Consider the following 26,142-nt stretch of genomic DNA (forward strand, 5'->3'; position numbering starts at 1 on the left):
ATACAATAATCTTGTGTGTGGGGGGGTGGGGGGTAGTGGGTTGGTTAAAAAAAAAAAGAAAAGAAAAGAAAATACAAATATTTGAATAGTGTTATAAATGTTATAATACCTTCTTGAATAGGGAGCAGAGGGGAGGAGAAAGGCTAGCCTAAATTCCTGGATTAGAAGAAAGGGTTATGTTGCTTTGGGCTTAATGGCTCATAAATTCATGAGGTAATATTCAGGGAAAATGTGATATTTTATCAGAATGTCATTCAAATATAAGGTTTAACATTTACATCACAAGAGCATGCACAGAGTAAAACTATCCTCCGGGAGAGAAATGGCAAGAATAAACAGTGTGATAAAAACAGTGCTTGCTGCAAGTAGAGGACGGGGGAATTTTAGAGACAGCTGACTAAACTTTTTGAAATATGTGGCTGGTTATGACATGTGAAGCAATTACCATTAATGGAGGAAAAGTGATTTCAAAGCTCATTTTCCATTCTTCTGTATCTTTCCTGAGACTACACCTTCCAACCACAAAGTGAAAAAACGAACACAAAGACAGAGAGAAATCACAGCGAAAGTCTCTTCTCTCGTACAAGGGCCGTCAAAGGTTGCTTTACTCATAAGCAAAAGGGGAAAAGTAATGCACGTATTGCCTGAGGTTTTGTATTTTATTTTCTCAGCAAAAGAGATCGATGTTAGGTTGCAGAACAGACAAAAAGCATAGATTAAAGAAATCTTTCCATAACGCACACACGATTTTATAATTCAACAAAAAGCATAAAGATAAAGAAGAATCACTTGTCTAAAATGATAATAGTTTTGAGTAATACATTCCTTGGAAGCAGAGTGGATGCATTCAGAAATGCCATTGAGATTAGTCTAATTCTATAGAATCCAAATGTGCACCAAACACTGCACTTTTTATGTTAAATTGCTGTTGAATTTGTTAACCCACAATTGATTTCCTGTGTTATGGAATCTTGGAGATTACAGCTAACTTGAAGCAACAGGGATAATTCTTGACAGTTAATGGTGCATTTGTATGCATTTTCCTGAAAGGCCAGCATCTTGGGCCCTCACACCAGTAGCTCAACATTGCCCCCTACTGCTTCCAACTTAAAAAAAATATGAAGTGGGCTGGTACCAACTAGGAATCGAACCGGCCAGTGCCAACTGCACCCTGAGCACACAAATACCAGCTGGCACTGCACTACCAGAGCCACAGCAGTGTAGACCCTGCCAACGATTATTTTCTTCTGTCTCTTCCAATAGCAAAAACAAATTTTAATGAATTTGTTAAAAGTCATTTTAAAAGGCTTGCAGTGATGCTTAAATTTAATTTAGAAGGACCATCCCTTTTATCTTGGTCCAAACCTTCACTCTGCTGCTGATGATGATCACACTGAAGCCTGCCGAGGACAAACACCAAGGCCACTGATTTCACTCAGAACAGTTGGGAATGCCACACCAAGAGCAAGGAAACTAACTCTGGAAAATTCACAGGGTTGCTCTTCTTGTTAGCATTTTTTTATATGAGAGCTATAAAATAAATAGAAGATATTCCCCCTAACTAATGTGCCATTGCCACCAAATAAAAAAATATATGTATAACTAAATCTTTTAAATGAATTCATAATGAGTATCACTGGTAAGCTCACAGTATCAAAGATTTTACTTAAAAAAATCTCTTGAATGAAAGTAATTAATAAAATATTTTTTTACAAAATCAGTGAGAGTTCCTTTGTTACTTGTTCTCCAACTGTAATTCACAGAGTTATCAAATTACAATTTCAAAGTCAAGCTGATGTCTTACAGTCAAGGCTCATCAAGTAAAGAGATTCTAACTCATATGTAAATGGACAAAATCAGAATTATACAGTAGCAGAAAAAAAGTTTCCCTGAAACTGAAGCTGCCTTTATCTATATACATCCCATAGAAGTGGAGAATACTCAACACAGGTTTAGTTTAGGGATAAAACTAAGGAGATTTATGCACAGACTTTTCATTACTTCCAATTCAGTTTTACAATGCTCAGTTCTGCATTGACTCAGGTCTTTGGAGAAATCAATTTGTGTGATACTATTAATACACTAATAGAAGGATTATAATATTCCTTCCTTAGACATATATCCACAATAAGGCATGGTTTAAAGATTTCAGGAGATATCTGGAAAGCAAAGACTTGGATTCTGACGCAGACTTTTAAACTGGGGCCTTCAGGGTTGTGACTTGATATATTCGTTATTATAAAATAGGGATTAGAGTTGATATTCTGTTAAGTATTCTTATCGCAATAACAATAATAAGAAGAAGAATAAGGCAGAAGAAAACTTTTGGAGGTGATGGATAGATTTATGGCACAGATTGACGTGAGGGTTTCCTGAGTGTATACTTACCTCCAAACTCAAGTGGTATACATTCATTATGTACGGCATTTTGTATGTCAATCAGACCTCAATAAAGTGACTTAAAAAATAAAATTAAATTGAGAGTAGCAATGGCTATCCATTTCTGCAGATTAGTTCATTGTTTCCAGCACATTTCAAATTCCGTGCAGTGATACTGTCTCTAGAGTTTAGCAGGCTTTTGTCACTTTTCCAGTATATTCCAGATTCAACTGTTTGGAGGCAGGACAGTGAGGTAGTGAAAGGCAAGGACGCTAGAGCCCACCTTCGTGAGTTCAAAGCCCAGCTCCCCAACCTAGTAGCTGTGTGACACTGAGGAAGTTACATAAACCCTTTTTGCTTCCGTCTCCTCATTTGTAAAATGGGGAAAAAATTATACCTACTTTATGGGGTTGTCATAAAAGTTAAAGAAGTTATATAGAAACACTTAGAATAGTGTCTGATACTTAATAAGCATCACGTGTTTGCTATTATTACTATTATTAAATCGACTCAATTGAAGATCTCCACGTGGCTTCAGCTTGCCTTCCAGCTACATTTCCTACCACATCCCCTGCATTCCTGCTCTATTCATACCTCCCTTTCTCTGTTCTTGTTTTTATAGTTCTTGGAGCCTAATGTTCCTCCCCAGATGCCTCATCCCATCACATTCCTCCCCATCCAAGGTCCCCCAAGGCCACATCTGCCACTTCACCACAGCCGCAGCTCCAGTGGTCTAAATTTAATACTCCCTCCTCTGGACTGTGCTTTTTTAAAAATACCTCTATTACAGGATTTCATTTCAGCTACCATAATACCTGGTGATATGCATGTCCCTCTCCTTGTGAAACTGATCACGGTGGTTGAGAGCACAAGCTCTGGCGCTAGACAGCCTGCATTTCCATCTTGTTCTTCTACTCACTTGGTGACTTTGGGAGAAGCACTTAATTTCTTTGCCCCTCCGTTTTCACATCCATAAATTAAGGCCCATAACAGGTTCAACACCTCTAGCATTGTAAGAATTTAAAACGTTAATACTGGGAAAATATTTAGAATAGCGCCTGGTGCATACAAAAATGTAAATGAATTTTAGATATTATTGTTGAATTGTTCTCCTTTCATGGCCACTTCCCAGGGTATGTTTAGCACACTGCCTTACATGTAGAGAACACTCAATAAATGTTTATTGAACTGAACTGAGGTTGTACTGACAAAATCCTGGCTATTACCATTACCTTACCAAGAATAACCTAACTCAATAACTTGGAATAATGAAATATACATTTGCCTACGCAAATTAGGCAGCGGAGGATTAGTATACAGCACAGCATCCCATAAAATACGGCCCCAGACTTCATGTACTTACCACGCCTTCCATCTTCTTCCATAGTTCCTCCAGTTGAGTCATGGGTTGACACCACCAATCAGTGCACTTTTTGTATCGATTGCCTTGAAACCAAAACTGTCTCAGCCACTCAAACTCGACCTGTGAACCATAAAGAGAAGGTGGTGATTATAATGCCCTTGCAATGGGTAAGCAAAGACAATAACTTCATTACTCAATTCTCTTCCTGTAACTTAACAGCCATAGGATGAGAAAGGTGAGAAAAGCTCAGCCTAACCAGTTCCCAATATTAATTTGGCATCTGTAGGGCATTTCTGCACATTCAAGAAAAGAGTAATCTTAAAGCTGTGGTACTCTTAGAAAGACAACCCAGGTCAGGCTGGAGAAGGGTTCTCAATCATATTTATCAGTCAGATGTGAGGAAACTGTAAGCCAGTCAACAATAAATATTGAGATCCTATATTATACAGCAGCCTGTATTATACGATGGGAAAGACATAATTGAACAAAATTGATCGACCCTTCCCCTTCCCCTGCCCTCCCTTCAGGCCAGAGTCACGGTGGACGGGTCCACGAGGAGAGGCATGTGGGAAGGCTGTCTCAGAAGCAACCTCATCCCCTCCCCACATATCATGGCACGGTGAAGGCTTTGCCCGAGATGCCAAGTTATATTTCACCCATCATTCCCCCCACCTTCATCTGTGAATTCCATCTACACCACCAAGCTTTCTTGTGGAAATTGGCAAGCTGATTTTAAAATTTACATAGGAATTCAAGGTGCCTAGGATGTGGAGAAAAACATAAATGGGGAGAAACAGGGCAGGAATCCTCACACTGTTTTCGAAACTTAACACAGTCGCCAAAACTAGGGAGTGGGAGAGGACAGGAGGGTCCCTCAACGAGACCTCACATTTGTGTTCCATTTCTTTTGCAGGAAGGAGTAAGCACCATTAGCTGGGGGAATGAATGCTCTTTAAAAAAAATAATCATCAAACAAAATATGTTTTATTAAATGTCTTTATTAAAGACTGGTATTAAAAGAAAAACACATATTAGGAGATATCAATTGTAAGTTTCTAGTTTTAAAATAAAAAAGAATTTATCCAGGGGCCATAAGGAGCTGGTGATAATCTTAGCCCATATAACCAAACAATATAAAATTAATTAGGGAGTTATACATTAAACCTACATAGCCATTCAAGTTGTCACTTGTCAGTCAACTCAGTCAAGACAAATGACAATAGGCAAAAAAAAAAAAAAAAAGTTAGCAAAAATACTAGTACAAGCTGAGTGTCCCTTATGCAAAATGCTTGGGACCAGAAGTGTCTTGGATTTTAGAATATTTGTATTATATACTTATTCATTGAGCATCCCAAATCTGAAAATCTGAAATCTAAAATGCTCCAATGAACGTTTCCGCTCAAAAAGTTTTGAATTTTGGAGCATATTGAATTTCAGATTTTGGGATCAGGAATTCTCAACCTGTAATTTATTTTCCTTCCTATGACTCTATTATAGTAAACTTCTATTGTTTGCTGCCTTCGCATTCTTCCTTCTATTCTAGCAAAACCCTGCTAATCATTTGGTGACCATCCCTTCCCCAATCTCAGTCCATGTGCTCTGGACAGAGCTCCAGCTCCAACACCAGGAGTGCAATGTGCAGGCCAGGTCTAGGCCGATCAGCCTGTTACATTTCCCTAATCACAGAATTGGGTTTGAGGGGAGTGGGTATATGTTCAATCAAAATAAGTCTCAAGACCGTGAGAAAATACAGGAAGAAGACTCTGTAGCTATTTTGCCAACAAATGGGAAGAATAGAGCCAATACAGTAGGTGGTGGCTGTAAGATGAAAAGATAAAAACCAGGTCCTGGTGACATCAACTGACCCTTGATCAAGCTATTCCCAAAGCCCTTTTTATTTAAGCCAACTCAGGTGGAGTCTTCTATCTCTTGCAACTGAAATAATTCCAACACAGATAGATGAGAGGCTGAGTTAACCTTTGGAAGTGTAAGAAATTCTTTTCTATCTATTTTCCAAGTCTTCTATCATTCATCTTGAACTTGAAAATCAAATTTTAACATCAAAGTATAACTCCATTGATTCTAAAAACTCTTATTACCACTGCCCTCTAAAGAAATGTAGAGCAATCATAGCTTCATGTTAGGTTGCCTGGCTTCGCTAAGGTGATCATGTTCCATATACAGATACAGAGCTACTATAATCTTCACCTGTTACCACAAAGAATTTTTGTGTTTGTTTATCCATATTAAACTTTCAGGAGGCAAACAAAAGCAACTTGTGAAGATTTAACAATGGAGAAAATGGTTCAAATAGGTAACGTGAGAACACCAAGTCATATGAAAAGGTTTTAGTTTACATTAACTAAATGTTTGTTTGATATGTAAAACTGATTTCAGTTAAACCTGTTTAAACAAAACAAAACAGAACCAAAAAGGAATGCAGACCGTATTAAAACAACAGTTGCTAAACCTTATCTGTGGTATTAAAAGGCAGTGGTTAACAGACATAAACTTGAGAACTTTGAAAGGAAAATGAATAAAAGTACAGTTCAACTTCTGTAAAGATACAGGTTTAACAACATATTTATTACAAGGAAAAAATGAGTTCTTTTTCAGGGACTGCACGTGAAATTTGTTCACACTATAGGAACAGCCTGTCAACAAATCATCAAGCCCTATGTTAGTGATAGTAGAGTTCAACAGGTTTTAAAAGGTTTTCCAATCTTTGGACTGGTTATTTCCATTGAAGAGGACAAAATGCATAAGCCTTGGCAACCTAGTATCCCAGGAAATAACATAAATTACCACATGTAACTAGTTCATCCAACTTACCAGGATACAAGAGAATCTGGATTTTAGGAAATTAAAACTCGGAAGCAAGGAAAAGGACATATCTGGGGACTCTGCTAATGGACAAAAGAGCAAAGAAAGAGATATGTCCCTTTTAATAAATAATGCCTTCATCTGCCTAACCATCTTTTGAAGCAAAGGCCCAACTATCTCTTGAGGCAGATAGTTGGTTATGGTTAAGAATAAGGGCTCTGGAGTCAGTTCAAAAGTGGGTTCTGGCCGGACGAGGTGGCTCACACCTGAAAGCCTAGCACTTTGGGAGGCCACTGCAGGAAGATTGCTTGAGGCCAGGAGTTCAAGACCAGCCTGAGCAAGAGGGAGACCCTGTCTCTACAAACAAGAGAAATTAGCTGGGTGTGATAAAATGCACCCGTAGTCCCAGCTACTCAGAAGGTTGAGGCAGGAGGATCACTTGAGCCTAGGAATTTGAGGTTGCAATGAGCTATCATGACACCACTGCACTAGCCTGAGTGACAGAATGTGACCCTATCTCAAAAGTGGGTTCTAATACAGAATAGCTATGTCATCCATCTGTCATCTGTAAAATAGGGATAATTATTAATATATAATAACCACATAGGTTTGTGATGACGATGACATAGGCTAATAATAAACTGCCTACTATATATCAGGCACTTGCTAGATGCTAAGAATACAAACCAAACAAGACCACAAGGCTTCAAACTTACTGTCCTCAAGCATGTTACAATCACATAAAATTTTCTGACCAGGAAAAGTTGTAATGCTCATGTGAACTCATGCCCACCCCTTTCCACTAATGCCAGTCAGAAAAGTTCAACACCGAGGACCTGCTCCCAACAGAGTGTTATTCATGAGTCAAAGTACTGCCCACGAGACGCCATCTTGGTGGACATCAAATCCATGGGCATGCATTTTACTCAATTCCATGGCCTGACTTTTTCATGTCAATGTTGTAGATCAAAAATATTATAGGATTTTAATCAAATGCCAACTTCATCACTTCCCCCATTGCCAAGAAAAGTAGTTGGCTCTTTTCTTAAAATTAATTAAGGAAGCAAAAAATATTTCCAGCTGTTTGATTCAGAGTATGAAATAAAAGAAAAAATTGTTTTCCCCCTAAATTCTGGGAATTAGAAAGGGAAGCTGCAGCATGGTCATTGCACAAAAACCAAAGGAACAGAAGGATCAGGACTTAGAATACAATAGAAGCCTTATTACGTTAAGGATTTAAAAAAAAAAAAAAATCAAAGCCTAACCATACTGAGTGACTGGTAAAGTTCTAACCACAACAGCAGTAGGGTCTTCTTCTCTTCTCCAGAGCTGTAGGCCCCTCCAAGGAGGCTCACAGCTACCAGAGCAGAAATAAAGAAACAAGCCATCAGGAGGACAAATGTTGATTTGATGCCAAAGAACGTTCCGCGGGCGATATATATCCCTGTGATGTGAACAGCAGGGAGACAATCCACAGGACCTCTCTCAAGGTTCTCTGAGTCTTCATTACACTTGCAAAGGAAACTTCCAGATTTCGAACATGCACTTAATAAAAATTCACTATTATCCAATCTTTTTAACAATTACAATATAAAGGGGAGTTAATGCCCACAGGCATCAGAAGGCATACTGACAGCTTAGAGGCCCTGCAGGATCTTGAACCACCTTCTGAATCTTCAGAGAAAAATGAAAACATGTTCACAATAGCTTTAGGTTCATAGCTGTGACCTAGAAAACCATCTCTGGAACCCCCTTACCCATGCCTGCCTTCCCCATGGAACAGTCAAAAATGGGATCAATCAAGAGAATCTTTTCTTCCAAAAATACCTGGAAAAAGTATAAGAGGGAGGAAGAAAAAGAATCCACCCACCTGTCTGCACCTCGCATTGGAGAACAAAGCTAATAAGATTTCAAAATTATATTTCTGAGCCACTATGTCACCATATAGTTGTATTTCTGTCACTCCTACAGGTAAGCAAATGTCACCTACTTTTCTTCTGCCAAGTTTGTTTAGGCTCTTGATTTGGTCCCAGGTCAGCCGATCAGTTCCCTCATGAGATGTGTGAACATGCACCATGGGGTTAATGTCTCACTGTGATAACTGCAGTAAGTCATTTTCCCGGAGAAAGAAATTAGACCAGGGAGAGATGCTAAGGCTCTGTCTACAAAGAGATAACCTGTGAAGGCCCATTCATAGCAGTTATAAGGAAGATGAAGGTCTGATCAGAAGAAAATGAGAACCAAACAATGCTATCAAACAGCACATTCTTCTAGGGGAAATTTACTAAGTGAAGAGACTGAATTCTGCATTTTAATATTTTTAAGAAGAAAAATAAAACATTTAATAACATAGAGGAAGACTCTGCTTATCATTGAATGAAAATCTTTCCTAAGCATCGTAATTGGAAAACATACCTCCAAAAGGTACTCAGTTCCTATGCCAAAAGTTCTCAAATTGCTTAGTTAGAAACCATTCTAGGCAAGGAAAACAAACCACTTAAAACCCACACAGCCTGAAAACTTGCAGCCTGTAAAATCCGGGGCTTTATCCTATAATTAGTCCGGCAAAGACACACAGCCTTGAAGAAAGCAGAAAGCAAACAACAAAAAAGTTGGGAGCCGTCGTGGACATGTGTGCACAGAGCAGAGTGTGAGCGTGCAAGGGCTTAATCCCAGGCCAGCTTGGATGGCAAAAGAACAATCTCTGATATGTGCCCTGACATATGGAATTAATTCTTAAAGTAAGGAGATGACCTTGAAGAATTGAAGACTGGAGGGGGATGGTGAAGACTGGCACCCACAAGAGATTTGGATTGAAGATCACTCCCTCCATTCACCCCCAGGCTAGCCTCCAGGGTGCAAGGTTTCTGATAGGTACAACTCTGCCCCACCTCCCCAACAGATACAATGTCAAAGGCAGGCAGCCACTTTCTGAAGCAGATGCATTTAGATGACAATATTTTACTGTTAGATAAACAGTGTGATTTTATAGATTTCCTCTACCCACTGATGATAACAAAACATCACAGTCACAGAAGAAGACCAGAAAGGATGGGAAAATATCACAGTCCATAAGTATGTTAAAGAAAGCAGCCATTCTGTTGGCTTGACCCCTAACATTGAGAGGTTTTAGAGAAGGAAATAACTAAATTCCTAGACTAGAATTTCTACATTATAAATATGGAGAAGGACATAATTTTGCTCCCAGGTCTAATTCAGTGAGGTCATCAGGCCCATAAGTGCACATCATTCCTGAAATTCTAGCTATCAGCAGTGTCACCAGGAGGGAGTAATGAGAAAGAACATGGGGCACTTATCAGGCACAACGAAGGGAAGAAAGTCAGACTCACAGCTTAGTGTTAGAAGTGGATACTATTCCCTGAAAGGCAGAATTTCTTTGTCTTCAGTTCTGGAGATTATGACAATGTTTCGCAAAGTGTGCAGCAGCTCAGAAAATATGAAATATCTTTTAAAGACATTAAAAAGATTTTATGTTACTGTGGGAGCAGATATTTTTTCTGCTTTGCTCAAAATCCTTCAATGGCTCCCCATTTCCCTCAGAGTAAAAAGGAAAGTCCTTGTCCTTACTAGGGGCCTCCAAGGACCTACCCAGTCCGCTGCTCCCCAGCCTCCTAGTACTATCTCTGTAACCTCTTCTCCTGCAACTAGCAGCCTCACCGCCTCCACTCGAATAATGCTTTTCCTGAATTATTCCATGAACACCAGGCATTCTCCTACCTCACGGCCTCTGTAGCTGTTGTTCCTTCTGTCCGAAATGCTCTTCCCCAGATAGCCACGTGGCTCCCTCTCCCATCTCCTTCAAATCTCTACTCAAAAAAACGTCTTCCCAATGGGGATGCTCTTGAGTTGTCTCGATTTCCATTACCTTGTTCTGTTTGTTTTTTTCTGTAGCACTCATCAACTTCTAACATACTATCTAATTAACAAGTATGTTATGTTTATCATCTCCCTGTACTAGAATGTCTATTTTATTTACCGATATATCCTAAAGCACCCAGAAGAGTACCTGGCACAGGCTCAGTAATTATTTTATACATATGTATATAAAATTTATCTATCTAATTTATTTAGAGACGAGGTCTTACTCTGTCGCTCAGCCTAGAATGCAGTGGCATGATTAGAGCTCACTGCAGCCTCAAACTCCTGGGCTCAAGTGATCCTCTCACCTCAGCTTCCCAAGTAGCTGGGACTACAGATGCAGGCCATCATTTTCAGCTAACTTTTTTTATTTTTTGTGGAGACGAAGTCTCTCTATGTTGCCCAGGCTGGTCTCGAACTCCTGTCCTCAAGCGATCCCCCCACCTCTTGGCCTCCCAAAGTGCTCAGATTACAAGTGTGAGCCATCGCACCCGGCCTCAGTAATTATTTATTGGAAGGATGAAGGAGAACATTTTTGCATTCTAAATCTCCATCAATCATTCTAATTATATCAAAAGAAAAGCCTCAGATTGGTGACGATCTTCAATAGTTCTCTACCACTTATTAGTCTCCTTTTTTTCCTTTTAATAGGTTTTTTTTTTTTGAGGTATAATTTACCCACCATAAAATTCACACATTTTAAGTGCAGAGTTCAGTGCTCTTTAGAAAATTTATGAAGTTGTGAAACCATTACCACTAATCTCCCTTCTTAACACGAAAGGAGACTTTAGACTCAGAGCCCCCTCCAGACAAGAGTATCTGCTGGAATGTAATATCGTTGTGCTGTTTTCATTGGATACATTTTTCTGGTTACTTTCTCTTTTGGATCATGATACTGGATTTCCACTTAAAGTGGCAATAAAAGGTTTCCTTTTTAAAAAAATCTATATATGTAAAAAATGACTTGACTTAAAGAAAAATATTAAATAGCTAATGATGTATGTTGTCCAAAGATAAAGCAAATATTGAAAGGGTGTTAATAGGAACAGTAAAGTTTGTAAAATAGTGATGCATGGAATCCAAACCTGCTGATCTCAGAGACTATGAGATTGCAACTTATTTCATAAATAAAAAGCAAGGCATTGACACTTGCTCCTAGGGCCTACATTCAGTTCCCATCAGTTCTTGGTGGAAAATGATTCTTCACGAGTCTCCTGTGTTTCTCTGCATGTCTTGTGAGCAAGCACTGACTGCCCTGTGTGTCAGACTTTCATTGCAAGCATGTTTATGTAGCAAACAGCCTTAGTAGATAGAGACAGTTTATTCCTTCAGAACAAAGGGCAGGTTTGTGTATAGACTGACAAGATAAAGACAGAGTCTTCACCTGGAGTGATGGCATGCTTACTATCCACTTAAAAAGATACAGGTTCCCGTAGCTCAAGTTTCCCCTCCTATAATGCAACCCCTCAATGTGTACATGTCATCAGACCTACTTCGCATCACCCTATAGAAATAGAGGCTTCACAAATGCTGTGGTCTGAAAGTTTATGTCCCTCCTAAATATACATATTGAAATCCTAACAGCCAAGGTGATGGTATTAACAGGTGAGGCCTTTGGGAGGTGACAGATCACGAGGGCTCCACCCTCATAAATGAGCTTAGTGTCCTTATAAAAGAGGCCCGAGGGATCCTGTCTGCCCCTTGCACCACATAGGGACAGAGTGAGAAGGTGCCATCTGTGAATCAGGAAACAGCCCTCACCAGACACCCAATCTGCTGCTAACTTGATCTTGGACTTGCCAGCCTCCAGAACGGTGAGGATAAATTTCTGTGGTTTAGAAGCTGCCCAATCTATGGTATTTTGTTCTAGCAGCCCAAATGGACTAAGACAGAGAACTAACATAAAAATGCTGATACTCTGGCTAGTGCTACTGTTGTAAGTAATAAACCATCCTTCACCTCTGACCTAGCAGTCTCATGTCTTATGCCAGTATGAAACTTTGGCAGATTAACTTGTGAGCGTGCAGGTAGGGTAGAATCTCAGACCCTTCACAATTCTTGAGGCCTCACCTCATTGTGAATTTCTTCTCCTTGTTTCAAAACTGCAGGCTCGAAGGATTTCAAAGAGACGTCACTGTTGTCCACATCGTCACGGACATTCTGCAGAGCCAACTGGCAGCGTTGTAAGATATAATCCAAGGTTCCCGTTGAGCACTGTTGAGACAGAACCATCAATCAAGATGATGAGCACAATCCAAGTTCATCATGCCACTCTTCCTAGGAGGGTTTGCATTTGCCCCTTTCTATGCATTCACCCGCTGCCCCCACAGCTCAGCCTACACTCCTTAACTCAAGAATTACTACAGTGGCCTGCTCACTGGGCTCTGTGAGGCCAGCTTGGCCTCACTTGGGCCACTCAGTTTGCTGGTTTTCTTTTATTATGTGGGCCTCATGTCTCTAACTCAACAGTAGGCTTTCTGAAGCTAAGGCCCCAGTTTTGCATATATTGTTTACATACGCTACAGCATCTAGAACTGAGTCTCACATGTAAAAGAAACTTAAATAATTACTGGATAAATAACTAGTTAACCAAGAAGTCAAGGGCACTGACTTTATCTCAAGTGCCCTCAGACTAGCAATGGGAAAGAAAGGTAACCAGACTGCAGAATTGGTATGAAAAGCACACTAAATAGAATAGTAATGGTGGGTGGTATGGGGGGTGAGGAATGAAGTTATAAATACAAGAAAAGAACTTATTTCCCTTTTCTGCAAAAAGCACATACTAAGCAGTGCAGACCTTGGCAGAAGAAATCCTTCAAATAATGGAAAATGTGTGGCTTGTGCTATCCAGGCACGTTCAAAGCTAGTAGCTGTGCATCAGCAAGGACACTGATAACTAGTTCATCCCTCTCTGAGTCTGCGGGAGCAAAACTAAGGTCAAATGGACAAATGCCTTTTTTTAAATGATCATATGTCAGAAAAGAAGAGGATGCAGATGGACTGTGCATCCGTTTGTTTTGATAAAGAAATGATTTCCTAGAATGATAAAAAGCAAGCTATAAATATGCTTTAGACCTAAGGAGGGAAATGTATCCCTTAAATATTTTTATTTTAATATTTATAATTTAAACTGAGCCCTTGGACATAACCTTGAAGGCTAATCCTCTGGTATAAAAATTCTTTGCACATTTACTGCCATCTTATACAATATCGGCAAGCCAGGGAAAAAACAAAGTTTCTGTGCCAATAAACAGAAGCTTGACTAGTATGTATTTTACTATGAAGATCCCAGAGTGCTGGGAACACAAGGACAGGCAGCTCCAATTTGCTGCAAAAATACCCAAAGAATGGGACACTCACTTTTGTCCCACAGCTACCTCTATAACATCTTTTTACAATGTCAGTCTGTCTAGAAAGTTTTCTTACTTGGGCCTTCACTTTCCCAAGTATGAAGTGAACTACACAAGAGGTTATTAATTGCGTTGCCATTTATTATAGCTGAAGATTGGAAACAACCTAAATTTCCCAACAATAGGAAACCAGTTAAATGAATTATGGTGTAACCAGACTTGTGCCCCACCCACCCCCAAAAAAGGTGAGGGAGAGAGTAGAATTGCTTTTTTCTGGATGTATAGTGTTTTCTTTGATCAGGACTAATTTCAGATTTGTTTTGGTTTTTTTGGGGGGTGGGTAACAGTTTTATTGAGATATAATTCACATATCATAAAATTCAAACATTTTAAGTATACTATTCAATGTTGTTTAGTATAATCACAGTTGTGTAACCATCACTACAATTAATTTTAGAGCACTTTTTATCACCCCAAAAAGAAACTGCCATTTAGCAGTCACCCCTCCCATTTTCACCAACATTTCAGCCCTAGGCAACCACTAATCTACTTTCTATGTCCACAGATGGGCCTATTCTGGACATTTCATATAAATCAAATCACTCAATATGTGATCTTTTGTAACCGGTTTCTTCCACCTACCATGGTTTCAAGATTCATCCGTGTTATATAGCATACATCAGTACTTCATTTCCTTTTAACGCCAAATAATGTTCAGTTGTATAGATATATCACATTTTCTTTATTCATTCATTAAGTGGTTAACCTTTGGGTTGTTTCTACTTTTTGGCTATTAGAAATCAAGCTATTATGAACATTCATGTACAAATTTCCATTACTCTTGGGTACATATACCTAAGCATGGAATTGTGTCATACAGTCATAGAGTGACTTTGTACTTAACCTTCTGAGGAAGTGCCAGACTGTTTCCCAAAGTGGCCGTACCACTGTATATTCCCTCCAGCAGTGCACGAGGGAATATATTTTTATCTTTTTACTGCATGTGATTCTTTGTCCATACACAATTGTAATCACTGTATACATATCAATGTATACGCTGTTTTTCACTGTTTGTACATAAATGTTCAAGACAGCCATTGAAAATGGTTGCTAATTAAGGTCACAGTCAACAATCTAATTAAATGGTCACATACTATAAAGGCATTAAGGTTCTGCCCAACTTTCACTACTACTGATCATGCTAGATAAACATCTTTATATACACACTTCCATTTAATTATTTCCTGGGCTTGATTCCTAAAAATAGTGTTATGAAATCAAACATATGATTTTTTATGGTGCTTTATAGAATATACTCCCATATAGCTTTCTCAAAAGTAGACCAATTAGAAGAACTAGCAGAAGTATATGAATTGTACCAGTTTTACTGTAACTTTGTTTTTTACTTTGGTAGAAATATTTTGGCAGAAATAAAAAGTGACCTTAAGACAGTTAACTTTTTAAAATTTACTTTTAATTTTACGGTGATTTTTAAGGCCTGCTTACCCAGGAACATCTATAACACAGGTCAACAAACTGTTTCTTAAAAGACCAAACAATAAATATTTTAGGCCATTGCAGGCTATAAGGTCTATGTTATAACTACTCAATTCTCCCACATGGCTCCAAAGCAGCCATAAACAACATGTAAACAAATGAGTGTGGCTGTGTTCCAATAAAACTTTATTTACAAAAACAGCCTGCTGGCCTGAGAGCCACAGTTTGCTGATCTCTGCAAGGTATTCACATCATTCCCATGAAAATATAAAAATCATAGATTTGGGGTAATGTTTTCCTCTGACAGAATCACTATACATATTCATCTCTTCATTTCAAGTTAATTAGTGCTTAAAATTAGGCGTAAAAATTAGAAGACACAAACACAACTATGAATAAACAGAGAAAGCTAAGCCTCAGGATATTTTGAAATCAATTCTGCTCTAATGACTACGAAATTGGTTCACCTAGGCCATGAGAGTGCTTTTCAAACTATACTCCAAAGTGCTCCCTTTGGGTGCTTTTATGTGTGTGTGTTTCCTGCAGGAGGTAGGGGGCAAGAAGTTTTCTGCTCTCTCACATGCTTCATTCCCACATTTCCATTTGTCTGTTGGACTTCACTTGGCAGCTCCAACCCAGCCTGTTCAAAACTGAACTAATTACTGTCTTCCCCTAATGTCTTAGACCCCCTATTTCTACTAATAGTGATGTCATCCCTGAATCATCCAGACTTGATACTCAAGAGTCATCCCAGAGTCTGGCACATGGAAAACATCCAGTAAAGAGTTAGTTCATTCATTCATTAACTCATTGTTACATTCCTCTCTCCATTTCAATCAGTCAGTTGCCAAGTTTTAGTGTCTCTTACATTATTCATGGGATTTTCTTCTTTTTTCCTCCTGCCACTACCTTAGTTCAGACCCTGATAGATTTAAGTGATGCCCCTATCGTTTTCATCTTTTTAAAGTTGTCTCAATATGTCACTACCGAGATAAAAAAATAATCAGCAGCCCACAAGTGCCAACCAACTTAAGTTCAAACACCTAATCTGACAGCCGAGATCTTTCACAATCTGGTCCCATGCAGGAATCAGCCTTAGCTGCCAACATTCCCTTTGGCGCCCTAGGACCCATCCAAGGTACAGCCACTCACTATTCCCCAGGCATCGCCATCCCTTCCCAATCACGAGATTCCCACCTCAGTCCTGGTACATCCCATTAGCTGTCCTAAAATGCCCTAAAATCCCTAATACCTACATGTTCAATCCCTTTATCTTACCTCTCATGAAAGGCTAATACATACTTCACCTCACCCATGACGCTTTATACTATTTGATACTTTCTGTTCTATACTACACTATACTTACATATAGACTGTAAGCATCTTGAAGACACTGAACATATCAACCATTCCTGCTCACGAGGGCCTAAAAGACTAGCTTGAACGTAAACAAAAGTTTGATGAATGAATGAACAAACTGAAATCCCTTCCTCTGAACAGCAGTGTTCAATGCATAGCAGCAATTCTTATAATCAAGACTTGCCAATGATTTAATGTTTCTTCCTTTATTATGTATACTCTAGTATATAAATGGAAAAAGAATAACCTTCCATACAAAGAGCTGTAGTTGTTCCTATCTCCTATTAGTTTTTCATCAGAATAAAATGAAAAGATAGTCATATTAGGAGTATCAGCAGTAATAGTAATTTAATAATAGTATTAGTGGCTAACATTCTTAATGTACACCCATCACTGTTCTAAAAGACTTACATGTATTAATTAATTTAATCCTTGTAAGAACCCTATGAATTTGATATGATTGTTATCCCCACAGAACATATTTCCCCTTTTTGTTAATCATTTATTTATCATTACCAGCCCTCTGATCACAGTACTAATGAGCTTGTCTACTCTTCCAGGTTAGATTAGGAAAGATGTTAGCCACATACTAAAGAGATCCACGAGAACAAGACTCTTGGGAGGTTTATAGCAGAAAGAAAGGTACCTATAACCAGGGAAATGAAATCTTTCTGTATAATACAAGGCACATATTAGAAGCTCCATAAATGTTCCTTCCTCTTTTCCTTCCTTCCTTCCCTTCCTTCTTTCCTTCCTTCTCTCCCTTCCTTCCTTCCCTTCCTTTCCTTTCTCTCTTTCCTTCCTTCCTTCCTCCCTCCCTTCCCTACTTCCTAACAGAACCTCTTTCTGGCCTTGAAGATAATTATTTCTGTGTTTATTTGAAATTTGTCTCCCCTACTACAGTGTAAGTTCAACAAAGGTAGTGGATATGTTGATGTCTCTACCTCCCAGGCCTACCATGCTGGACACACAACAGGAACTCAAATATTTAAACCAGTGAGTGAATGGACATGAGGAGAAAGGGGAGAAAGGGAAGCAGGAATGCATGACAGGCTTGCCAGCATCTGGTTTAAATAGTTACTCATTCCGTCTCTGCCACATATCAATATGACTGGTCCACTAGCAAAGCTATTTAATTACCAAAAGACACGACATTGCCGTATAGATTCACAAGGTCTTGAGACTCAAAGACCCTCTGCTTATGCCTCCCTGCTACTTTTTTGTATCACTTCTGCCCAATTTTCTCATACTTTTTCCCTGTGGTTCCATGGAAAGTTAAGCTATAAAGCAAAGCACGGATAACAAGCTTGGGTGGGAGGTCAACTTGTAATCCTTTTCATGATTACTCCCCTGCTCTCTGGAACCCTTCTTAACTGAGCAATGGGACCCCAGGATGACTAATATGAGTTTTTCTCATTTTTTAATTTTCCATTCTGAACTTGTCTGATCAACTGACCATCAGCCACTACAAGTGGTAGCAGAATTTAGCAATAAAGTCTGCATTATGAACACAGCTGGAAAGCTCAGAAATTCCTTGGCACCACTACAACTTTCTCCTTACTTTACATTCACATGACCAGAAGTCTGACCAAAAAGTGAAGGAAAATGTAAATTCTCAACCATCTGAACGCGGCCACAGCTAACAGATGCGCAGGCACACGAATCCACCCATTTCCTCCTGGCCATCTCCTGCCCCTGACCTTGACAGATACATCCCCTTAAATAAATCTCTAACATCTAACTTGGCAATGGCGTTTTCCCTCTCCAAGAAACATAACTCCAAGAAGCAAAATATACTTATCCCATGCTGTGAATATACTTTTTAAAACTGTATCCAACACAACCCAAAGCTAAAAAAGCAAGTAAACAGAGACTAAAGTCAAGTTATATGGAAGCAATTTTCCTATCAAATACTCTTCCAAACCTCTATGATAAATTACTCATTCAACCACTTCTGTCACATCCAATTAGGTGTGAATCACATTTTTATTTACACTTACCTCTGCCACTCGGTGGGTGGAACTAAACCGAGGTTGTGAACCAGCCAAAACACAGTGTTGGTGGGTGGCATTGAGATCATCTACAGGAAAAATATCAAAAATTTTAAAAAACACATTTATTAGTCAGTACATACTATACACTATTTAAAATACAAAGTAAACAGTAAATCTACCACTCAGGAAATGACAATAACCAAGGAATTAACACTTACCTTGTATTCGCTAAACATTTCCTTTAAAGTAGGATGTCTTTCTCTCTCTCTCTCTCTCTCTATATATATATATACACACACACACATATACACAAAAATATATATGAAATATACAAAATATATACATGTGATATATATGAAATCACACAAACCATGACACTTTGAAGAGTGAATAACTATTCCAGGACAGGTATAAACCAGGACTGTCCTCAGCAAACAGAACTTACGGTCACCCTACTTATAATGCCCATCCACTGCAAAGTTTGCTATTTATGGATTGAGCTTCTTTCTCTTTCTCGTGACATATCTGCTTCTATCCTTGCCTTTAGAATAAGCCAGAATTCTTTTATATTATTTGGAGTCAAACATCTTTAATCTGAAAATCTGCCTCTTTCTCTCCATAATCAAAGTATCAATTTTGCCCTAACAATTTTCCAGGCAACAAACCAACCAACTCAGCATGTTGCATGTTTGGCTCTCACAATGGAATTCAAGTCTATGGATTCACAACCCAAGAATGGAGTAGGTGATGAATTCGTCAGCTGAATATTCCTAAAACCACAAGCAGTGGGAGAAAAATCAACAGCCAAGTTGTTGCGTATCCTAAGAAATGATGCCATAGTCAGGCAAAATCTGTATCCCCTCTGCTTAGGACATCACTTCCTCTATTACAAAAAATAGAGTTTTAATGTTCCCCAGCAATGATTTCCTGTACAGGCAACACAGGATTCTTATCAAGATACCAAGAAAGGCAATGACTTAAACCAAGGCCCAAAGGCCACCAGGCCCTTACATGTCAACAAAAACAACCTACAATATTGCCTCTAAACACAGAAAGGAAATGCAAAATGCCAGCTGAAGGACTTCTGCTTATGAATATTATGAAGTAACAGTGATAAGGTTTAGCCTCTTGCCTTAAACAACTACAAGACAAACCAAAAGTATTAATCAAAGGTTTGTCACTGGAAAACAAAGCAAGATATGATCCCAGGGAGAAGAAAAACAAACTAGGTGAGAGAGGCCTACAAATGCCCTAACTTACTCATGGAAATAGTTTCAAAGCCACACAGAAGGGAAGAGGAAGTCGGATCCCAGAATTCTCAGTTTTATTGTTGCTGAGTTGAGAAGACAGAGTTTGGAGTTTAGGAAAGCCAGGTAGCAGGCATTTGAAAGGCAGAATACTGCAATAGAAGAGAGGGTGAGCAGAGCACAGAAGGTTCCCTCGAGGTTTTGGGGAAGCATTGATCTGTGGATGTGTGAATAAAAACTTCCCAAGGGCCAGAAAGAGAAGCACCAGAAAGCAGCAAGCTGCACAAATTTCAGACCTTCCACATGGCCAGGAACACTTTACGTTCCCAGCAGCCAAAATATTAATAGCTTCTACTACATAAGATACTAGGTCATCCTTAGAAAAGTGTCACCGTAGTAGCAGAGCTAAATTAGTCCTTTAAAGGTTGCTCTAGATCTTCCGAGCAAAGCCCCAAACCAAGCCTCAAAAGTATCCAACTTATTCTTAGTAATTTATTTATTCATTGGAGCAAAAGCCAGTAGCATTTAAAAGAAAACAACAAAATCAGGCACCCAACAAATACAATGTGCAATATCCAGCATCCATTCAAAAAGTAACAGAAGAGAAATACAAGAGACACGCACAAACACACACAATATGTGAGATATGCACATATCTTTCTTTTCTTTTAAATATACATATCTTTCCTTTTATATATCTAAAATGAAGCTTCTAAAGATTAAATATATAGTATCCGAAACAAAAATCACACTGAATGAGATTAACAGCAATTTAGACACTGAAGAAGAAAAGATCACTGATCTTAACTAGAACACACAGAAATAGAAACTATCCAAAATGAAGTGACCAGAGAAAAAAGACTACAATACTATGAAAGAGCATCAATGACCTATGGGACAATATTAAGCAATTTAACAAAAATGTAATTTGAATCCCAGGTAAGGGAGAGTGACAAAAAAATAGACGTTTTTATAGAAATGATGGCTAAAAATTTTCCAAATTTCATGAAAACTATAAACCCAGAGATCCAGTAAGTTACATGAACTCCAATCAAAAAAATAAAGTAAATAAGACCAAACTAATGCACATCATAATCAAATTTCTGAAAATTGTTGATAAAGAGAAAACCTTAAAAGCAGGCAGAAAAAGAGACATATTAAATACAAAAGTGCAAAGATTAGAATGCCAGCAGGCTTCTAACATCAGAAGCTATACAACTCAGAAAACAGCTGGGTGACATATTTGAAATACTCAAAGGAAACAACTGTCAATCTAGAATTCTATACCCAGTGAAAACACTTCCAAAATAAAAGTGAAGTTAAGACTTTTCAGAAAAAAGCTGAAAGAATTTATATTCAGTAGACTTACACTATAAAAACTGTGACAAAATTCTTCAGGCCAAATAAAAATGTCAGAGGCATTTGGCTCTGCGCAAAGAAATAAAAAGTAACATAAATTAAAGATATCATGAAAAGATAATTAACTGTTTAAAGTCAAACAAAAATCAATGTATCGTGAGGTCCATAACATATATAGAAGTAAAATGCATTAAAACAGCCCAAAAGAGAGAAGGAAAGAAGGAAAAGTGGTTTAATATTTGAAGTTACATTGTGATAAGTTAAAGATGTATATTGTAAGCCCAAGAGCAACGGCTCTCAGTCAGGTATAATTTTGTCATCGCCCACTCTGGAGATGCACATAGCCTGGAAACAGGGAATGACAATTTACCACAGTTGAAACCAAGGGGCAGAAACATCTATGGGAACCAGGGTGGAAAAAAATCTGAATTGCAATTTACAAATTACTGGAGATTTATTGTGGACAAGATTGGGAGTCAAGGAGAACCCAGTCTTTACGGCCCCCACACTTTTGTGAGTTTTATCTCCAGGAGCTCTACCAGGTCCTCATAGTGAAGACGCAAGAAAAATCTCCTCATGCTTCCAGCAGGAGGAAGGGGAAAAAAAAGCCATTTTGAAATACATCAGAACATTCTAGTCTTCTTAACAAGGACTGCCCTCAAGAAAAACAGTTTTTAACGAAGCCTAACCTATTGAGGTTTATCAAAGCCTAACCAAGCTGGGAGAGGAAAAAATACCCAATTCTATAGCCAGCTCTAGCCTTCTACCTGGGAGAATGGAAATATTCAACTCCAGATCCTTCTAGCCTTCCAAATTGGGAGAGGAAAATATAGAACTCTGGCTACCACTAGCCATCCTATCTCAACTAAGAATGAAAAAAAAAAACAAAAAAACACCACACTGGGAAGCACAATGTGAAGTTCACAGTTCAGGGGCACAGCCTAAAAGACTAAGACCTAATCATAAGATTATAGAATGCTTCCTTCACCAACATACCTTACCACATTACTAATGGTCTATTTACTATAATTCCTTTTACCCAAAACATCATGTCTACCTATGAAGAAAAAAGTACAAGGCATTCTAAATAGCAAACATACAGTTTGAAAAAACTGAGCAAAAATCAAAATAAGAGCCAGATATGGCAGGAATGTTAGAATTATCAGAACATAATTTTTTAAAATCTATGATTACTATACTAAGGGCTCTAAAGGACAAAGTAGATAACATGCAAGATCAGATGGGTAATGTAAGATGAGGGATGGAAATTCTAAGAAACAATCAAAAAGAAATGCTAGAGATCTAAAACAGAAATGAACAATGCCTTTTATGGTCTTATTAGCAAAGTGGACATGACAGAGGAAAGATTTCTAAGCATGAGGTTATGTTAATAGAAACTTCCAAAACTGAAAATCAAAGAGAAAAAGACTGCAGGTGGGTGGAAACCAACCCAGAATATCCAAGAACTGTGGGACAACTACAAAAAGTGTAATATATGTACGTCTGGACTAATAGAAGGAGAAAGAAAGGGACAAAAGAACATTAGAAGTAATAACAAATGAGAATTTTCATAAATTAATGTCAGACACCAAACCAAAAATCCAGGAAGCTCAGAGAAAGAAAACCTACACCTAAGTATATTATATTCAAACTGAAGAAAGTCAAAGATAAAGAAAAGAAAATTGAAAAGAAGCTAGAGGGAAAAGACAGCTTAAGTACAAGGGAACAAAGAAAAAAATTACATGTGACTTTTTCTCACAAATCATCCAAGGAAGAAGAAAGTGGAGTAAAATATTTAAAGTGTTGAAAGAAAAAAGCAGCAACCTAAATTCTGGACCCTGCAAAATTACCCTTCAAAAGTAAAAGACAAATAAAGAATTTTTCTCAGACAAATAAAAATTGAGGGAATTTGTTGCCAATAGACCTGTATTATAAGAAATGTTCAAAGAAATTTGTCAGAAGTAAAATAATATAGGTCAGAAACTTGGATCTGCATAGAGAGAGGAATAAAGTTAGAGAAGGAAGAACTAAGTAAAAGTAAAATATATACTATTACTTTTCTTATTCCTAATTAATCTAACAAACAATTTGTTCATAATAATAGCAACAATGTACTCAATTATGTACACTGTGTGTGTGGTGCATATATATGCTGACATATGCTTACGTATAAGTGAAATGAATGACAGCAATGATGCAAGGGACAGGAGGGAAAAATTAGGAATATTTTAATGTACTTGTACTACCTGTGCACCAGTATAAAGTTATTTAAAAGTGAACTTAGAATAATTATAAACGTATGTTGCAACCTCTAGGACACTACTAAGAAAAGTAAAAAAAAAAAAAAAGAATAATTGATATGCTAAGAAAGGAGAGAAAATAGAATCATATAAAGGACTCAAAACTACAAAAGGCAGAAAAGAGTGGAAGACAAAAATGAGAAAAAAGAACGAAGACAACAAATAGAAAACATTAATAAATATGGTATATATTAATCCAACTGTATCAATAATAACTTTAAATGTCAAGGGTGTAAATATACCAATTAAAAACAGAAATTGTCAGAGTGGATCAAAAAATAAGGCATAACTATATGCTTTCCTCAAGAAACACTATTTAAGTATAAAGAAATACACAGATTAAAAGTAAAGCTATGGAAAAACATATCACATGCTAACACTATTCCAAAAAAAAAAGGTGGAGTAGTTATATTAACTTCAAACAGAGCAGACTTCAGAGCAACAAAAATTATCATGGAAAAAGAGGGGCATTACATAATGATAAAGGGGTCAATTCTTGCAGAAAACATAACAATGCTTAACATGTATGCACCTAACAATAGAGCATCAAAATATGTTAAGGCAAAAAATAATAGAACTGCAAGGAAAAATAGACAAATCTCCTATTATAATTGTAGACTTCAGCATCCCTCTATCAGAAAAGGACAGGGACAGCAAGCAAAAAATCATTAAGGGCATAGGTGAACTCAACAATACCATCCATCAACTGGATTTAACTGATATATAAACTACTTCATCTAACAACAGCACAATATACATTAGTATCAAGCACGCATGGAACATTCACCAAGACAGACCACTTTATGGGCCATAAAACACATATTACCAAATTTAAAAGAATGGAAATCATACAATGTCTGCCCTCAGACCACAGTGGAATTAAACCAGAAATTGTTAACAGAAAGATAGCTGGAAACTCCCCAAATACTTGTAAATTGAACAACACACTTAAAAATAATTCATGGGTCAAGGAATAAATCTCAAGAAAATATACTGAATTAAATGAAAGTGAAAATATAACTTCTCAAAATTTGTCAGATGCAGCGTCAGCACTGCTTAGAGGAAAATTTATAACAATGAATGCATATATTAGGAAAAAAAGATCAAAAATCAATAATCTAATATTCTACTTTAGGAAACTAAAAAAAGAAGATCAAATTAATCCAAAGTAAGCAGAAGAAAAGAAAAGGAATAATAAAAATTAAAGTAGATTAATGAAATTGAAAATAGGAAATCAAGAGAAAAATCATGAAACCAAAAGCTGTTCTTTCAAAAGATCGATAAAATCAATAAGCCTCTAGCCAAGCTGAGAAAAATAAGAGAGAAGACACATATTATTATACTAATATCAGAAATGAAAGATTCAACATTACTACAGGTCCACTGGACATTAAAAGGATAATGAAAGAATGCTATGAACAGCTCTTTACCCCAAAATTTGATAACCTAGATGAAATGGACCAATTTCTTGAGAAATACAATCTGCCAAAACTCACACAAGAGGAAATAGGCAATTGAATAGGTCTACCTCTATTACAGAAGGTGAATCAATAATTAATAACCTCCCAAAACAGAAAGTACCAGGCTCCGATGTGTTCACAGTTGTGTTCTACCAAACATTTAAGTAAGAAATTATACTAATTCTTTTCAATCTGCACTAATCTGTTATTTCTAATATTAACAGAAGATAAAAGCACAGGGAAGACTTCCAAACTCATTCTATGAGGCCAGAATACCATAATACCCAAACCAGACAGACATTATTAAAATAAAGAAAACTAAAGAACAATATCTCTCATGAACACTGATGTAAAAATCCTCATCAAAACATTAGCAAATTCTAAGTGAAGTATTTCAAGAATAGAAGAACAAATACCACATGTACTCACTATTAAACTGGAACTAAATGATCAACACTCGTGCATACATATGGCAGTAAAATTCAACAGCAATCAAGCAGGTGGGAGGGGGCAGGAGGGGATGGGCAGATTCACACCTAATGGGTACAATGCACACTATCTGGGTGATGGACACACTCATAACTTTGACTCACACTGTACAAAAGTAATTCATGTAACCAAAACGTTTGTGCCCCCATAATAAAAATTAGCAAATTGAATTCAACAATGTATAAAAAGAGTTATACGCCACCACGACCATGTGAGATTTATCCCAAGTATGCAAAATTGGCTCAACATTTAAAAATAAATTTATGTAAACCATCACATCAACAGGCTGAAGAAGAAAACTCATATGATCACACCAATAGGTATGGAAAAACCATTTGACAAAATGCAACACCCATTCATGATAAAAATTCAGTAAACTAGGAATACAGAAGGACTTCCCCAACAGATTAAAAATATCTACAAAAACCTATAGATAACATCATATTTACGGTGAGAGGCTTTCCCACTAAGAGCAGGAACAAGGCAAAGATGTCTCCTCTTATCACTACTTTTCAACATCATACTGGAAGTCCTAGCTAATGCAATAAGAAAAGGAAATAAAAAGTACACAGATTGAAGAGGAAAAAATTAAATGTCTTTGTTTACAGATTACAATTGTCCATGGGGAAACCTGAAAAGAATT

General features: G+C 37.6%; 1 protein-coding gene across 7 annotated transcripts in view; it reads right to left on the reverse strand.

The window, feature by feature from the left end:
* The window catches only part of FTO (FTO alpha-ketoglutarate dependent dioxygenase), a 353,884-nt gene that overhangs the window by 195,413 nt on the left and 132,329 nt on the right, over window positions 1-26,142 (reverse strand). For all 7 annotated transcript variants that reach the window (XR_006730336.1, XR_006730335.1, XM_045533190.1 and 4 more), the window contains exons 5-7: window positions 18,651-18,730; window positions 12,515-12,658; window positions 3,743-3,862 (exon numbers count right to left, since the gene is read on the reverse strand). Coding sequence is in view for 5 of the 7 variants with exons in the window: in XM_045533190.1 (XP_045389146.1) it covers window positions 3,743-3,862; window positions 12,515-12,658; window positions 18,651-18,730 (344 nt within the window). In the remaining 2 variants the exon portion in view is untranslated. The remainder of the gene's footprint in view (window positions 1-3,742; window positions 3,863-12,514; window positions 12,659-18,650; window positions 18,731-26,142) is intronic.

This window comes from Lemur catta, chromosome 20 (genome assembly GCF_020740605.2).
Source record: "Lemur catta isolate mLemCat1 chromosome 20, mLemCat1.pri, whole genome shotgun sequence".
Lineage (NCBI taxonomy): Eukaryota > Metazoa > Chordata > Mammalia > Primates > Lemuridae > Lemur > Lemur catta.